This window comes from Podarcis erhardii (genome assembly GCF_964252035.2).
Source record: "Podarcis erhardii genome assembly, chromosome: Z".
Taxonomy (NCBI): Eukaryota; Metazoa; Chordata; class Lepidosauria; order Squamata; family Lacertidae; genus Podarcis; species Podarcis erhardii.
This window is the reverse complement of record NC_138504.1, coordinates 28,099,771-28,117,959: the sequence shown is the minus strand read 5'-3', so window position 1 is coordinate 28,117,959 and position 18,189 is coordinate 28,099,771. Positions and strand designations below refer to the sequence as shown.

The following is an 18,189-nucleotide window of genomic DNA, read 5'->3' as shown; positions in this document are numbered from 1 at the left end:
CATGAAGTCCACATTGTCTGTAGTCACTGGCAGGAAAGTTTACAACAAAGCTGGTGGGGCTGTGCTGTCCAACTTGCTCAACACTGACGAGCAGTGACTATTTCAGGTTTCAGACCAGGAATCTCTTCCCAGCCCTACCTGGAGATGTGAGGGATTGAACCTGGGACCTGGGGGTGTAGGTAAATAATGCCTGGGTCATGTGTACGGGGCACACCCCCAAAAGGAGTGGGGCGTGGACCTGCTCTCTGTCCCGCAGGTCAGTCTTGACCCAAGGAAGGTGGAGCCTTGGCTGTGTGCTTTGTAGCTGCTCTCCTTCCTGACCTGGGGAAGGAGGAGTTGAGGCTGGGTGTGCTGGGCACCACAGCCGCTCTCTGCTTCTTGCTCAGGATTGACCCTGGGAAGGGGGAGCTGCAGCTGGGCCCACCACGCGGGAGCAGAACATGCAGAGGGTGATCTTCACCCTACATACTCTCCAGCCCCTGCCACTGGCAGGGTGCAAGGGGGATCTCGGGAGGGCGCCTGGTTCGTGCCCCTCCCAGATTGTGCGCCTAGGGCCATGGCCCCCATGGCTCCTCCCATGCTATGCTGCTGCCTGGGACCTTTTACATGCAAATCCGATGTTCTGCCAATGAACTACAGCTCTTCCTCAAGTAGCTCTGGGATCAGATCTGTAGGCAAAAGGAATGGAAGAGTACCTCAGGTGCACATTTATTTATTTGTTTTGTTTTGTTCTAGGCGAACTCATTTTGAATGAATTACTTTCTGTCTCTCTCTTGTGCACCTTGAGTTCTCCTCCCTCCCTTCTTACATCTGACGTCTTCCCACTTTTCTTCATGAAACAGCTCTGGAGCCAGAGGGTTGTATCCAATCTGTGCAGGCAGGGGACAGCTGGGTATATTTGCCCTGGGCCTCAGAGAGCTAAGCTGGCTGGGGGGCCCACCAGGGACCGGCAGCTTTTCTGTTTGTTTTTATTTTAACAAGACCCCCACCCCAGGCCTCAGACAAGCTCTACATGGGCCTGCAATGTAGCAATAAGTTAAACTCACTCAGCAGTAATAATCCTGCTGGTGCATATGTCACACAAGAGAATGCACAAGCAGGTTGCTGATAACTTTGTTGCACATCTGTGAAAAACGAGCTTCTTCTAGTGCTGCTCTTGCATTGATTCCTCTTTTGCGCAACATAAAAACAAGCAAGATTTGGATACAGCCCAGAGATACTGAGGTGAGGGTTGGCCTAACTGTACAATCCGTTAAGGACAGCCAGAACCAAAATATATCAAATTTAATATATTTAAAGTCATTTCGTTATGCTAGATATTTATTTACATTTTACCAAATAAGGATTGATAGTGCTGGTCAGTTTTCCAGGGCCCTTTGCACTTGCTGTCCAAAGCACTAGAAGGCAAGCACAAGTTTGCACCTCACTGACCAAATGGGTAGGTTGCCAGATGGGTACAATTGCCCCCACAATTAGTTGACACTATATAAGTTGAAACACTGCAGGCGGATGTTTCCGCTAAAATCCCGCTGAATGTTCAAGGAAAGGTCCTGGGATCTCTAAGAGGGGCCTGCTCCATATCTGAGGCGACTCTCAGCAAAGCGACCTCTGTTGGGCCCTCTCATGTTGGTGGGACCCCAGCCTTGGGCTTCTCTGGTGGCAAGGGCAGTTTCCACCTTGTCTCAACATAGTGTCACTCCGCCCTGCTGGAAGTTGCCATTTAATTTCTTACAGTGCAATTCTATATCAGGGGATTTATGGGAAATTTAAGATACAGCATGCAGACTTATCCCTTTAGCCCCAGTGGCCCCAGCTGTGGTGCTGGGGTTCCAGCTGTTGTCCAGGAGTGCTGACCCCAGACCTGGTCCCTGGTATGGACATCACCACACTGCATTTTCCCATCCCCTATTTCACATAATTCACAGACGGGGCTGTGAAGACACACAATGCAGTGATGTCAGCACAAGGGTAAGGGAGAGGGAGGGAGGAAGTCAGTGCTAATCTCCTGTTTCCAGCAGTGGCTCCACATTTCTGGTTATGCGGAGAAGGAGTGAAGAGCAACACAGGGCTACCATTTTCAGCAGTGGTCCCATCATGTGGAAAATCAGCCAGCAATGGAGAACTGGTTGGCCATATGCTTTGGGAGAAGCATTCTGAGATTCTAAGAGAAGTGTACCTTTAAGCATTTTAACAGCAACAGTTTTGCAGGTTGAAGATTTATCTATGCCAAAAGCAGATGCCTCCACCACTTTCCCAAAAGCACCATGACCCAGAGTTTTACCTAGAGAAGCAAGAGGAAAGAGTGAGCCAGGCAGAACCGTCAACAGTTTGCATCCGACAGAAGCAAGGCTGTGTGTAGTATGTGCAAAGGAAAAAAAACCTAGAACAAAACTATATCACGGTAACCTGAATTCTGCGCCAAGAAATACTGCATTCATCGACTTGAATAAATTATGCAAAACTGAACAGCTTTGCATAATCCCACTTATTCAGCACAGTTCATTTCGCTTTACCTTCTTCTGCTAATCTTGGGGTAGAACTAGGGTCTATGCAGGGAACAAACCCTCACCCCCAGAATTACCATTTCAGATAAACTTGCTTTATTATCTTTAAACAAAAACTAAGAGTTTAAGGACGCTGAAATCTACTCTCAAGACCACAATCTGTGCCTTTTTTGCAACTGCACAGAATTGACATGCATACACACAGCCCTGGATACAAGAGAAACATGCACTGCTTGCTGTGCAAGAAGAGCAAAACATTGGAGTCTTGGTCACATGCAGCAGCCACCATAAATCCATCAAAGGCCCATATCACTCCAGAACATGTGCATAAACTAAGCAAAGTTTATGGACATATGTAGTGCTTTTTTTCTTTTAAAAAATGTTTAGGGGTATGCGCCCCCCTGCATCCCTCCAGAAAAAAAGCACTGGACATATGTGATGTAAGATTTTTTTCTATAAAAAAAATCATCAGAGGGAACATACATTGCAGAGATAATAGACAGGGTAGGAGTTAGCTCTCAAGAGTGCAGTTATTCCAGAATTCAGGTTTCATTCAGACAACCTTGCAAAAAATGTGCTTTGTTAATCGTGAATTTTCCTACAGTACAGATTGTTAAACTGGGATAAATTCTGAGGTCTGTTTCCCTCTACATTCACTGCACCACAAATTATTGCTCTCCTGAAAAACCTGCAAGAAAAAGAATTCTCTGCTATGCCTCAGCTGAGGGCGCTTGCTTGATAGAGGCAATGACATTTCTTCTGCAGAGCTGAGTTTGAAGATGTTTTGAAGCATATCTCTATGGTGGCCTGCACATCCCCTGCTTTAATGAACCCATCAGTTCCTGCAAAGATGATGGACTAAATTGGGAGCCATCAAGTTGGTCAACATGCCTACCAGGAACAGTGGCTTCTAAAACAGAATCTGTAATTCAAGATTCCTCAGTGCAAATACTAGTAATGTGGACAAGTTTCCTTGAAAGACAGCTTGCCTGCCTCTACCAACCCGCTTCCAAGATTCATTAGCCGCGGAGAGGTGCATACTTGGGTGTATATTCAATTACTTCAGAGCAATGAAAAGGCTTGACAGATTTGGACTAGGCTTTGCATGGAACTCAGAGCACACTGTAGACCAAGTTTAGTCAACATGGTGCCCTCAATATGTTGTTGGACTGCAATTCCCATCAGCCCAGCCAGCATGTCAGGGATTATGTGAATTGTAGTCTAGCAATATCTGGAAGACACTGCATTGGCTATTCCTGCTTATATGATGGCCTGGTCAAATCCTTTTATACCATCTTGGGGTCCTGTAGCTGAAAAATCAATATGGAAAGCAGTTACTTGAAGGGTGAAAATTTGAAAACCACCATACAAGAATATCATCTCTAACCGAGGTATCAGCCGAAGGTAGATTGGGATCTAGCGGTAGATATCTGAGTGATTTGCAGTAGACTACCAAGTGTTTCTGACTCCCCATTACTTAACAGTGGCAACATGAAAAATGTCCCCCTTTTCTAAATTGCACTGCTGAGATGGATAATCATAGAAGCATAAAATTGTGGAGTTGGAAGGGACATACCCCTTCCAATCTAGTCCAACCCCCTGCAATGTAAGGGCGAGGAGAAAGGAAATAAGGAGCAAGGAAATCAGGAGTACATTTATGTTTTACAGAACTGTGAGGTCACTTCTGGTAGTGAAATAAAACCCCTGGGCTGAGCATGTGCTCAGAAGTATTTCCCCCACCCCTGGCCACAATTTTGCACACAGCTCTGACTGGTGGACCTTGGGGTTCTGGCAAAAGTGTGTCCTACAAGCATGAAATCTATCCACTCCTGACCTAGGCTGTGGTTCTCAGAATGCTCAAGCTCCTGCTTCTGAAGCTTGGCATGATACACATCACTTACCCAGCCGCAGACGGTCCCTTGGGAATTCCCACTTGCTGCTGTCATATGGGAGACGCTCACACTGCTCATCAAGCGGCATCTCCTCAGGATCCATTATGATTGACAAGTACCCTGTTTTAATATCTGTGGCATCTGGCTGCAAAGAACGAAGGTGGGGGTTGGGAATCCCCAGTTAATGTGGCAAATGGCTGCTGGATCCAAAACTAAAGGAGAGGGAGTCTAACAAAATGAGCACACGACTGGTCAAAAAGCTTGGCTTCGCTTCAGTTTGCGTTCTGTTCACATGAGCACAGACTTATAAATATAGATAGGCATTCACTTAGTTGCACCTGGCAAAGCTTAAATAAATGCATTTCCAGGCAAGTAACCAGAGATGACTTTTTTAATATGCTCAGTAAATATTAGATTAAATAACTGAGAAGGTTAAATATTTGAGATGATGATTAAATATTTAAGATAATGACAATAACAATGGTGATGATTAGAAATATATCATTTAATATATTATATACTATTAATAGATATTAAATAAAAATACAACAATTTTTTTTTTATTTAAAAACCCCCAATAAATATACTTAGCTGAAAAACCAATATTAGAATCATAGAACTGTGGAGTTGGAAAGAACCCATAGGGTCATCAAGTCCAACACCCTGCTATTGATTTGGGGCAGACATAAAGAAGCCATGCTGATTGCCAACCCAATGCATGCGAGAATAAAAATGTTTTAACCATGGCAGCTAAAAGTCAGTAAATTTGCCGCCAAGCAAATCTATCTGAGGAATGTATTTCATAAGTGTGCCACCACAGAAAAGGTCCTGTCCCAATCACCATCTGTCTGCTCTTTGGAGGTGTGAATATTGGGAGCTGTGCGTCAGATGGCTGTTTCAGAAAAGGGGCAGGTTCACAGGGGAATAGGCAGCTCTTCAGATACTCTGACCCCAAACAAAAACCCAGACCAGGGGCAGGGAGCACTTCTCATCCCGATGACTGCATTCTGTAATAGGCACCCTGGGAGGGGGAGGATGCCAGCAGGGGGGGCAGCAACAGCTGTGGCTCGTATCTATGTACAGCAGGCTCTCACAAAAGTTGAAGGTTTCTACATCCACAGGCATTACTCCATCACCAGAGTTGAAGGACATGTTCTAGCTAGGCAAAAGCACTAAAGGAGGTCACAGAACCCAATGTAAGGAGGATAGCCTAGGGAGAATCTCAAGGGCCAGGTGGAGAGGGTTGGTGGGCTGTATTCCACCCTACAGCCTGAGATTCCCCACCCCTGCCACAGATCATTATCTGCAGAATAGCTGCCTATTCCTGTTCGGAACAATTTTGGTATCTAAAAGAAAAGCCTAAAACATTTCAGAGATCCTCTTACTTTTCTCAGTTTCCGTATGAAGAGGGTGAGGAGGAGCCAGAAGAGGGTGGCTGCTAAACCAGTGCAAACCAAAATGATTACTTCAATGTTGGACTTTTCCTCGGAGCCTGGAAAAAGAAATGCACGATTCACTCAGAGCAAAGTGTTTCCCACGGCACTATGCACAACATTCCAGAAATCACACATGTGTTCAGACACAATGATCACTGCTGCAGGTAACTAAAAAGAACACCTTGTAAAATTAAAATGGTCATTGGTGTAGCAAACCAAGGGATTGATTTCAGATGGCTAGATTGGATGTTGCTTGGAGTCACTTTCATACAATGGTAGAACACCAACCTTATATGGATTGGGAGCATGTAGGAAGGAAAAATCTTGGCAGGTGGCAATTTAAATTACTTCTCAGTTTGCAGGGAAGGGATGTGTGTTGGGGTACTGGGATTATTGATGACTACTAGGCATGTGATGGCTGTACTCTGCCTCCACAGTTGAAGGCAGCAAGTCTTCTGAATAGCAATTGCTGAAAACCACAGGAAGGGAGAGTGCTCTTGTGCTTGAATCCTGCTTGCTGGTTCCCCGCAGGCATCTGCTTGGCCATTGTGAGAACAGGATGCTGGACTAGATGGGTCACAGGCCTGATCCAGCAGAGGCTCTTCCTATGTTCTTGGAAATGGAAACTAAGAGACACCACTTTTGGCCTCTGATACTGGCTGGGCCAGTATGTTGGAGGTTTCTGCATCACTAAGGGACAGCAGGAAGACAGAAGTGCCTGGCGTGCTCTGGTCCATGGGGTCACGAAGAGTCGGACACGACTAAACGACTAAACAACAACAACAAGGGACAGCAGATGCTCTGTTGTATCCTATGGCCTCTGGGTCACCCTTCCAGGGACCACAGGATTGCATCCTAAATAAACCTATGGAGCAAGAAACAAAAGCAATGAAAAACAGCCCAATGAAGACTGGGCATGCTCAATAGCTGCAGTATAGAGTGATCCAGAACACCAGTGTGAGAATATGTGTGTTGGGTGGGGGTGGACTGGAATACCTGGAGGAGAGCATATCTGGCTGGTACGAATGACCAGAAGCACTCCTGCTAGGAGGGAAGGATATTCCGCAACATTTTGTTGCAGGCCCAGCTCATCCTCACTGCAGCTTATCTAGGGTATCTTTACAATGCTTGACTGAGCCTGTCAAAGGTTTTTCCCTCTTGCAATCTCACCTTCTATTTTAATAAATGCCTGGGTGCTGTCTTGGCCCATTTCATTGATGGCCTTGCACTTATAGTGACCCTCATCGTCCTTTTTCACTCGCTCAATCACCAGGGTGTTGTTTTCCATGGAAATTCCTGAGGGATGGATTGAAAAGTAGTTTTAGCACGTACTAGAGTGTTTTCATGGAAGAATTTTCAACATATAATTGGCATCTAGAGTTTGCTGGCAACATCACACAAAAGTGCCTGGCAGCGTAAAGGAACATGAAATCAAAGGGAGCTGCCTTATTCTGGGACACACCATTGGACCATCTTGCTCAGGGCTGACTGCTCTGACCGGCAGCATCTCTCCAGCATCTCAGGAAGAGTTTTGCTCTCTCAGCTTTCTGAAACCCTGTTAGCTGGATGTATTGGGTATAGGATCATATGAGGCCTGCTCTCCCCTCACCCCAACCCACAATTTGTACTACATCTAAGGCATAAAATAGGCCTCAGGCTTGCAGGAGCCTGCTGAAAAAAAGCACCAAATTGAAGAAGAGAGCTCAGGAATTTGTTTTGAATCAAAAAATGAAACTGAGCTCCCAGTCCTTCCACACAAAAATCCATTCCAAGTTTTCTTCGTTTTGGCAGCATAACTTAGAGCAGCAGGGGAGTCATTTTGCTGCAGCTATGGTTAGAAAATTGGGATTCAGGAATTCTTTGCAAATCTATTGCAATCTGTATTGGATGTGAAATTGCTTTTATGTACAAAATTGTTTTTAAATTGTTGTTATATATGGAATTGTTTTTTAATTGTTATTATTGTTTCTTTGTTTTTCTTGTTAAAATCACTCTGAGCTTTTTATAGGAAGTGATTTGCAAATAGGATTAAATAAATACAAAATACTTGGTTCCCCGCCCCACCTCCCGGAGTAAAAGGATACTTTTGTTTGCCACTTTCTCAGTGCATTCTGATGCACTCTGAAAAGCAACCATTTGGATACACACCTAAAAACTTTAAGGTGCATGAGGCTCTCAGAGCCAGGCTAGCTCTCCAAATGTTTGCTGAACTACAACTCCCACCAGCTGCAGCCAGCATGGCCACTGATCAGGTACTATGAAAGTTATAGTTTGGGTCCTTTTAGTTGAGAAAAAAGGCAAGTAAGAGGCGACGTGACAGAAGTTTAAAAATTATGCATGGAATGGAAAAAGTGGATCGAGAGTTTTTCTTCCTCCCTCATATTGCTACAACTCGTGAAAACCCAGTGAGGCTGAATGTTGGAAGATTCAGGACAAATAGAAGGAAGTACTTTGTTACGCAGTGCATAGTTAAACTATGGAACTGGCTCCCACAGGAGGCAATGATGCCCACCAACCTAGCTGACTTTAAAAGATGATTAGACAAATTCATGGTCCTCCAGCCATGGTGGGTATGCTCTGCCTCCACAGCTGCTGCAGACAGCAATACTTTTGAATACCAGTTGCTGGAAAATACAGGGGGGGGGAGTGCTGTTGTGCTTAGGTCCTGCTTGTAGGTTTCCCACAGGTAACTGGTTGGCCACTGTGAGAACAGAATGCTGGACTAGATGGGTCACAGGCCTGATCCAGTTACGTAGTTAAGTAACATCTGGAGGGCCACCCATAAGCCACCCATGCCTTAATAGAACTCAATGAAGGAATGGCAGTTCTAGAAGATGTAGTTTCAATGAAGGACCATTCTAAATAAGATGGGACAATATGTTTAGTTTGTCATACCTCTACATTTGGCCATATTTTATCATGACCAAGAAACAGAAGGTACAGAAGGTACAGACTACAGGGGGGGTTGTGGGCATGATTCTCAATGGCTGGGGTAAGTGTCCATTGTTAGGAGAAGAGTGAATTTATGACTGTAACATGGTGTGAACCCTTCAGATATTTTGTTATATTAAGTGGTAGGTATTAAAATGTATGAAATGAAATTGGCAGGGCAGCTCCTGGAGACGCTGCTGCAGTGAGCACAAGTCCTCCCCTCCATCTGGACATTGGGTTGCCCCGGCCCCCACTTACAGGGATCATGCTGTGGGTGGGCCCCACTCTTCCAAATTTCCTTACATCAGGGAAGGCCTCTCTGTGTTCACATACTTCACTCTTTGTAGCGATGGAAGCTTTTTACAAGCACACTATGGAAAAGCCCATTGGCCTGTGCAGACACCAAGCAAAGCCTACTATCTTTAATTTCCCTGCTGATGCAGGGGATTTCTAAGTGAATCTGTTTTGCTAAGGAGGTATCATCACCAAGCAGGTAAAACCCACTGGGACTGAAGGGGGATAGGGTTTAGATCTGTAATGGCTGTTGTTAACATAAGCTCTGCGTGCAAGTTTCCATGCAGAATGCTGAAATATTTACCCTGAGGTGTCCCCCCCACTCCAGATATTTTATTCATGTTTCCATTGGCTGGATGAGTTACATGCTTGTCCCTCTGGAATTATTTATGAAATTTCAGTAGCTGTAAAGGGTTTCTGCCCAGAACAGCCCGATCTGAATTATATATCCCTTTCTGCCTAACCCAAGAAGGAAAATTAAAGACACAGGGGCAGCCACTGATGAGGAGCAGAGAAAAATATGCATCTTTGCAAAACACAAATTAATCAAGCCTTAGTTTGAGACATGGGTGGCAAATGTCTCTAAAGGATGAATATTCTAAGACTAACAGAGGCTGAACCTTCACTACCCCTAAAAAACACATACCTTATTCCAGCCCTGGGACAAGTACTGAACAATTCTGGGAACTTTTGGGAACTGACTTTTTAAAGAAAGGGCTGGTGCTGTGATGTTTTCTTTGCAATAACCTGTATCCTTAAAAGATGTTAGGTAGATAGATGATAAATACAGATAGATAGATTTAATTCTATTAGCTTTTAATTGCTTTTTAATAATGTTTTTTCTGTTTTTTAGTTGTTTCTATCTTATCTGTAAGCTACCTTGTCTGGGGAAAATGTGGGATATAAATAAATAAAATAATAGTAATACTAGTATCAGCCCTGCAAGTTTTCAGCCTCAACTGGAGAAAAGCTGACCCCTTCTCTGGGTTATGGTTGTGATGGATACCTCTCAGCTAGCAACTGTTAACACACACACACACACACACACACACACACACACACACACACACAATCCCCAAAGCAGTGTTTATCTATAAAAAGAAGATTGTGAAGAGCAGATGACCATATGTCTCCTTCTCTCATGCATCCACCCCTTTCTAAAGGTCAGGCAGACTAGCTGAAATGAAAGGGGCAGTTAAGACTTGCTCGCCAATGCAGCATTTGAGTTAAAAAGGTAAAGGTACCCCTGCCCGTACGGGCCAGTCGTGTCCGACTCTAGGGTTGTGCGCTCATCTCACTCAAGAGGCCGGGAGCCAGCGCTGTCTGCAGACACTTCCGGGTCATGTGGCCAGCATGACAAGCTGCATCTGGCGAGCCAGCGCAGCACACGGAATGCCATTTACCTTCCCGCTGGTAAGCGGTACCTATTTATCTACTTGCACTTAGGGGTGCTTTCGAACTGCTAGGTGGGCAGGAGCTGGGACTAAACGACGGGAGCTCACCCCGCCGTGGGGATTCAAACCGCCGACCTTATGATCAGCAAGTCCTAGGCACTGAGGTTTTACCCACAGCGCCACCCACATCCCACTTGAGTTACTTCTTAGTATATTTTGCACTGCATATGATATGGGGCTTATCCATACTTCCATTTGCTCCATTGCTGCCCCCCCCCGGGGAAAACCCAGAGTTTAGTGCTGGAACAACTGGCAACAAGGTTTTCCATGAATTTCCATCTTCTCCAATTTAGCACTAAAGACACAAGTTTTTCTGGATGAAAGTGGCAGGGCAGGGGCACAGCCACTCATACCTGTGAAACAACTGGAAGTATGGACGAGCCGTAAGTTAAGTTCATGCCATCAGATGCTTCAGACAATCCACACTCATTAAATTGGGGAGACTCATGAAGCCAGGATTTCTCATCAATCCGCCAGTATCAGGACAATGATACTATCTGAATTGAAGTGAACAGGTGTGGGTTCCTGGATGTGGCATGCGCTATAGCTAGCATGGTGAGCATCCCAGAACTATCACAACTGCACAGAAAACATTTTCTCATCTCAGACCAAGTGGAAAAAAGAAGCACAAAATCAGGAGTAATATTAACTGTGTTGTCCAGCAGTTAAAAGAATGTTCTGTTTTCTTTCTTATATAGTGGTGGGGCTGGATAACTTACTGTCTGTCTGTCTGTCTGTCTGTCTGTCTGTCTGTCTGTCTGTCTGTCGAGGGTCATATTGTCATGATTAAAATGCATTTTGTATTTTTTACACATGGTTTTAGTAAGTTGCCAACCCTAATAAGCAAAAGCACTAAGGATGACGTATATTTGACAACCTAGTAATGTTTGCTAGAGACATTTATGCTTATGATATATCCCTGTATAATGCTTTTTTAAAAAATGGATCAAATCTCTTTTTTCTACTCTATCCTTTTATTTTTAAAAGTTAAGTAAGCCGTGTTTCTAACCCAGTTATGAGCTATGCAGAGCAGCATATTGCCTACACTGACTGGCAGTAGTTCTCCTGGTTTCAGATGCGAGTATGTCTCTGATGTTAATCAAAGGAAAATACCACTACAGTAATCAAAGGTTGGAGAAACAGAGGCTCACCTGAAGCAGGAGTAATTGGATAGCCATTTTTCAGCCAAGCAATTGTGGGTTTGGGTGTCCCATTCACTTTGCACTCCAGAACAATTTTCCCACTAACATTAACTTCAAAGTCTGTGAAGTTCTCCATAATGTAAGGCACAGTCTTAACTGCAAATATAAGGAAGCAACACTTTTAAGGACCACATATTCACCAAAGACCTGCATTTCCATGCTTATACCAATACACAGTCTCTAATGCATGGAAAGCAAAAAAGGTGCCAGTTTTATCACATGCTCACAGGAGGTTCAAATATGGGGGCGACAAGAATGCAGAGTCAGTTTTGTCCTGTAAAAACAAGAGTGGAGATGACCACCACCCTAAATTAATGTATGATATGCTCAAAGTATCAAGGACAGGTGCCAGGAAGCATTATTTACTTCTCCTACCAGTAACTGCCAGACAATCTAGCACAGTTTTCTATATTTTTCATCCTTTCTGCCTCGACTATTGTATTTTAACCTCAGAAACATGGCTGGTGCCAGGGGTTGGTATGGCAGGACACTTGCCATGGGCCCAAAGCCCAGCAGGAGCCCCACTGATAAGAGCCCTGTGCACCTGCATCTCATGTTTACCATTGCAACCTACTTGTTCACCTGCCTCTTCCTCTGCCCCAGAGGGGAGGAGTGGGTGTCTTCCCCAAGGACTCCCTGCCAACAGCTGAAACTGGCACTCCTCAAGAAGACTAGTCGAGATTTGAAAGTTTTCTTTTCTTTTTCCTTCTCCAAATAGTATCACCTTTATGCATTCATTTGGGTCATATCCACACCATACATATTTAAAGCACATGTAAACTACATGGCTTACCCCCAGAGAATCTTGGGTACTGTAGTTTACTGCTCAGAGCGCAACAATTCCCAGCCCTCTTGAACAAACCACACATCCCAGGATTATTTAGAGGAAGCAATGTGCTTTCAAGGTATGGTGAAGATGTGAACTTTGTGGATTTGAAATGTGGATGTGAACTGTTAGTTTTATACCAGATTATTCAGTATAAATTTTTTTGTTTTAAATATCAGGATCACCGTCTGTCCCCCAAACAGTTCTAATGTCAGCACAAGGGTGTAAGAACACAATGAGAGCCATGCTGGATCAGGTTAGACACCCATTTAGCCCAGCATCCTGTTCTCAAAGTGTCCAACCAGATACTTGTGTCCTACGGACTGCAGCAATACCTCTCCCACCCTGTCCCACTCCACCGTCCAGTCAGGGTTGATATCATACTGAGTAGGCAGAGCTGAGTCAGATCAAGTCCATCCAGTTCTCACACCCAGGTCTTAATGGTGCACACCATGTTGGTTTTATAGGATTAAGAGACCTGTTGCCTTTGAAATGTTGTTGGGATTACAGCTCCCAGTAAATATTGTTATCCATCAGCCATGTTGGCTGTGGCTGATGAGACAACATCTGGATGGCTACAGGTCCCCTACCCCTGCTTTAGCCATGGTGGCACAGCTCACGATTGCTCCCTAATAATGGAATGATTGAGCAGGCTAAACTTTTTCAACACTCTGACAGAGAAAATCTCCAACTGCTTAATAAATAAATAAATAAATCCACCTGTACAGCTACAATATTTTGGTTCAAGCGAATGACGGACACAGCTCTTTGAAGTAAAGTGTTCTGAGGCACCTGGCTGCAGATAATAACATCCTGACAGGGAGAATGCGGTTGCTGGAATTGGATTTTCCGAAAAAGCTGGAATTGGATTTTCCATTTGCTCTGCTGGAGAAATTCTCTCTGACTCAAAGAACGTCACAGCAAATCAAGTGGCCAGGTAGAGAGAAGCAGCTCTCTTTTAACCTTGCTTGTCACATTTTAATCATTCAGATAATTGTGGGGCTGCACTTCACTTTTATATATTTTATTATTTATTCTCTTACATCTATATCCCATCTTCTTCCATCATGGAATCCAAGGCAGTGTACATGTTGTTCCCAGAGGTCTCCCATCCAGACACTCACCAGACCCAGACTTACTTTGCTTCAGCAAGGAGGTGGCCTCATGGACCTTCAGGCTGGACACTGGGGACATTTGCTACAGTCCAGTATTGTAGCTGGCATGGAGGAATTTGTTTGGGAGCCAAGACTCTCTGTTGACTTATGAACTTGGGAGAATCACTCAATTTTCACAGCCCCCCCTAACTAGCATAAACCGAATGGACCCCAGGGTGCAACTGGTGGCGGTGAAGGATATCCATTCCTGCTTTCTTTGAGGTCAAGTGGAGAAAATCTTCAGTCACTAATACCATGCCTAGAAAGATGGGACAGCTGAGATGTGTAGAATTTCCTTTTTTCTTGGTATGTTCTTGGTATGTTAAGAAATCTGACAAGGACCCTTTGACCAGCAGGAGTCTTTTATAGGCTTAGATAACCATGAACATTCCTTAAAATCACAAATCAAGTTTTAGAAATTGCAAGATGTGAAAGTATTAATCTGTCTCATAAAGGTTTCTTTGGATGGTATTCAACAAAGTACTTTTGGTTGCACAATGAACTTCCCCTCCCTCTCCTCTCCCCATGCACCCCTAAATCTATTCTGAGGGTTCCCTCAACCTTCCAGATCAGATTAGAGAGGGGCATGGGGGCACATGGGCAGAGGAAAAAGAGGAAGAAAGAAACTTCCATTCCACAAGTAGAAATTATTGTGCTAGTGAATGTACTTTGTTGGATGCCACCCTTAGTCTTTATCATAGTCCACGGCCATATATTTATTCCTTCAATTATGAGGCTAATACCACAGGCTCTTTTGAAAATAAGAGCTATGATTTTCAGACCTTTAGCATACACCATGAAATGTACAGATGTGCTTTATGAAGGCCTCGAGGTTCAGAGCCCTTGTGAGATTTCAGTGAGATCTCATGTGATCTTGCCAGTGGTGGTGTGAAGCTGCTCTTTGGTGTTCCACTGCTCAAGGCAACTTCCTCAGCCCACCTCATGGGTGGGTGGGCACTACTCAGAGATATCTAGATGGCCATTCTGGGAAACAGGTTACTATACTAAATGAACCTCTGCTCTCATCTATTCAAGGGGTGCTCATATGTTTATATCTATTTGTTTTCACACTAAAGTCTAGAGCCACACAACTTGTGACCCACAAGCCAAATACAATATATCAGACATATATTGAAGTTGACCTTGACAAAACCTCTTGCTGTTTTCTTTTTGTTTGTATTTCTACTTCTTGTCTGGGATTTCAGAAAAGTGAGACATGCACTGTGCAAATCACCACCTCCTGTTTCAATCTTTGCACACTGAGTTTCAGTGAATGGTCCTGAGTTCCAATATTGTGAGATAATGAGAAAAACTTGTGCCTGTCCACCTCTTCCCTACATCACATATAATTTTAAGCACCTCTGTTGAATCCCTCTCAACCCAAGCTCTTTCTACTAAAAAAATCCCTAATGTACCTTTTCTGAAGCTTTTCCAACTCTATGATATCCTTTTTGAGGTGAGGCCACTGTATACTAGAATGATACACAGTAGTCCAACTATTCCACAAATATGCATAATGATATTTGTAGTTTTATTTTCAATCCCTTGACCTGCCCAGGTATGTCCCTGTTCAACAATGTTCCCTTGGCAAATCTGGCCACCCTACCAGACTCACCTTTGACGTTGAGCATGGTGTTTTTCTCCAGCCCCTCAGTGCTATTTGGGTGGCTTCGAGCTCTGCACCTGTATAGACCAGCGTGGGCCTGCGAGACATTCTTAAGGCCCAACGTCAAGTAGATGGAATAGTTGTCCACCTTCTTCTGCATCAAAGCATCAGGAACGGCCTGCAAGGTGGGGTTGTACCAAGAGAGGTGGTTGTAGATGTACTTGGAGGACTTGCAGGTCAACTGGACATTGCTTGCTACAATGGCTGTGATTTGTGGCTCAGTCTGTAGTTGGGATGGCACATCTGGAAGGGGGGAAAGGAGGACACTTGTAACCATGCTTGAAATGCAATTGAGAAGATGGATAACTTCTTGTTTTCAAATGGCAAAAAAGCAATGGCACACAGGAAGCTGACTCAGACCACGGGTCCATCTAACTCAGTATTGCCAACACGTACAGGCAGTGGGTCTCCTGGGTCTCAGCAGGCAGGAGTCTTTCTCCAGCCCTGTATGGAGACTCCAAGGACTGAACCTGGGACCTTCTGCATGCATAGCTGATGCTCTGCCACTAAGCTATGGTCTTTACCAAATGAAGTGCATATGGACTAATGTAGTTTGACCTGAACAATGCTACAAATAGGAGGGGCAGGGAAACTGTGTGTGTTTGTGCCAGTTGTCAAACACTCTCCCCAGCCTCTGACAATATTCGCTCACTCTTTATGTGGGTGATGTGGTATTTGCGGCCTGCTGCCATCTGTTGCACCACTGGGTATTGCTTCTGGCAACTGCTAGGAGACAAATTCCCCCCACGCCAACTGCTGGGGGGCAACTCAAGGGGCCAGGCCTGAGACTGATTCCAAGGAGTCAGATCCACTCCCAGGATTTAAAAGCTGGTGTGGTCTCCCCTGATGCAGCAAGTCTGTGGGGGTTGTACCCACTTGATGTATGTCATGGGTCAGTCCCAAAACTGGCCTTGACCCCCGGTTTCCCTCCGGCAGGTCGGCTGGAGTTGATGGTGACTAGCCCAGTGCCAAGCCTAACTCATTCACATCTGTCATCAATAAACTTGTGGCCTAATATTAACCCATACAATGTTGTTGGTGGTCTTTGGTTTTGCTGAGACGTCCTGATGGAGGCAGGTTCATGGCACCTGGGCATACAGCCAGGCCCTAGCCATTTTTATAGTCCAAAATTACCTGGCAATTATCCTCACAGCTGCTGAACTGAGACTAATACATTTTCCATACACATAGATTTCGCTGTTCCCTTTTCAGGATTGAAACTAACAGCAGACTGGGCATCCACCATTTCTTCTACCTAAAACAGGAGTATGGAACCTCAAGCCTGGGGGTCAAATGCAACCCTCTAGGCTTCTCTATCCAACCATTGGCTCTTTCTCCAGACCACGTCCGCCCCAAGACACCTCCATTGCTCTGCTCATTTTTGCCACTGGTCCCACCGACCACTATCATGCAGATCCCTGGAAGATTGCCCATGGGGGAATGTGGGCCTCATGTTGGTAAAGGTTCCCACCTAAGACATAAAACCCTTGTGTGCTGAGTCATTTTAGTCATCTATCCCAGAGAAGGCCATGGCAAAACTCAAAACCTTGCTCACTACTTTGTAGAATTTCCCTGCTAATGAAAAGGTGTTGTTTCCTGGTCTAAATTTGGATTTTGAGTTATTTTCTTGTGATTAACAAGCAAGTTTATGGCTTTCACCTCTAAAATAAAACACTAAAGGTAATAAATGCACTATTAAAGTCAAGCAATAACTATATGATAAAAACTCAAAAAAAGGCACAAAGAATTCAATCCTATATTCACTTACCTGGGAGTAAGTCTCACTGAACTCAATGGAGCTTACTTCTGAGTAGTTAGGACTGCACTGTAAAGTAATACTTTATTTTTATGACTTTTCAACAGCCCCATGTGTTTGATTACCAGCTCTCAATAACTGCTGGCTTTTATATTTTCAAAGGAAGAGTGGCCATTGCTTCTTTATCCCAGCAGCAGTACGTAAAGCTGCACAAACACTTGCTCCACTCCATCCTGTGATGATTACAAACTGCAGAATGGGATCACGTCCAGTAGCAACATCTTTCTCCCTGCCCCTTTTCCTCTGTGGCTTAAAATCCAGCTCAAGGGGACTTGAAAGCCCGCTCACAACATTTCAGTCAGTCCTAATAATAGATATTACGCTACTGATGCTTTTGGGTTGTTGTTTGTTTTCTACCCTAATGGATCAATATAGCTACCTGCAATGTTTGTCTAAAATAACATGGAAATCTGATGTAAAAGCAGCAGTCAAAACTTGTGCGAAACTTTTAGAAAAAAACCATCATCCAAAAAATAAACTGAAATAAAGTAATATTTAGGCAATGCTAAGTTAGTCAGATGCAAATGCCCAGGCCTGGCTCCTGATGGCTTCTCTCTGGCCTGAGATTGGTGAATCTGTCAATTTTAGTTTCTCTCGGTTTCTTTTTTTCTTTCTTTTACAGTCTTCAGTTTCCCCATATTCCCACATCAGTTTGTGACTTAAAAAAAATTCTCATGAAAATTCATCAACATTTTTGTGTGAAGTTGTCCTAATACAGTCATACCTTGGAAGTTGAACAGCTTAGCTCCTGAACGTTTTGGCTCCCGAACGTTGCAAACCCGGAAGTGAACTATTTTTGGAAGCTGAACATCCAAGGTATGACTGTATTCATATTTTTACAAAGCAAATTCCCCAAATACAATCCATTTTTAACACATTATTTCCATGCACACTTTACACCAGTATATGCATTTTGTACACATTACTTGGCTGGAGAACCGCAGTGCAACATCTGCAGAAGTGCACATTTTGAAGGGGGACTCTCAATTCATGTATTGCATCAGAAAGTGCAAT

At 44.2% G+C, this 18,189-nt stretch overlaps 1 protein-coding gene across 4 annotated transcripts in view; it reads right to left on the bottom strand.

Moving 5' to 3' along the window:
* Positions 1-18,189, bottom strand: part of LOC309333435 (vascular endothelial growth factor receptor kdr-like) — a 198,271-nt gene that overhangs the window by 49,726 nt on the left and 130,356 nt on the right. For 3 of the 4 annotated variants that reach the window (XM_081846914.1, XM_081846915.1, XM_081846916.1), the window contains exons 13-18: positions 15,309-15,602; positions 11,663-11,809; positions 7,003-7,128; positions 5,782-5,888; positions 4,406-4,541; positions 2,177-2,281 (exon numbers count right to left, since the gene is read on the bottom strand). In XM_081846914.1, the coding sequence (XP_081703040.1) occupies positions 2,177-2,281; positions 4,406-4,541; positions 5,782-5,888; positions 7,003-7,128; positions 11,663-11,809; positions 15,309-15,602 (915 nt within the window). The remainder of the gene's footprint in view (positions 1-2,176; positions 2,282-4,405; positions 4,542-5,781; positions 5,889-7,002; positions 7,129-11,662; positions 11,810-15,308; positions 15,603-18,189) is intronic. The other variant, XM_081846917.1, reaches the window with a different exon arrangement.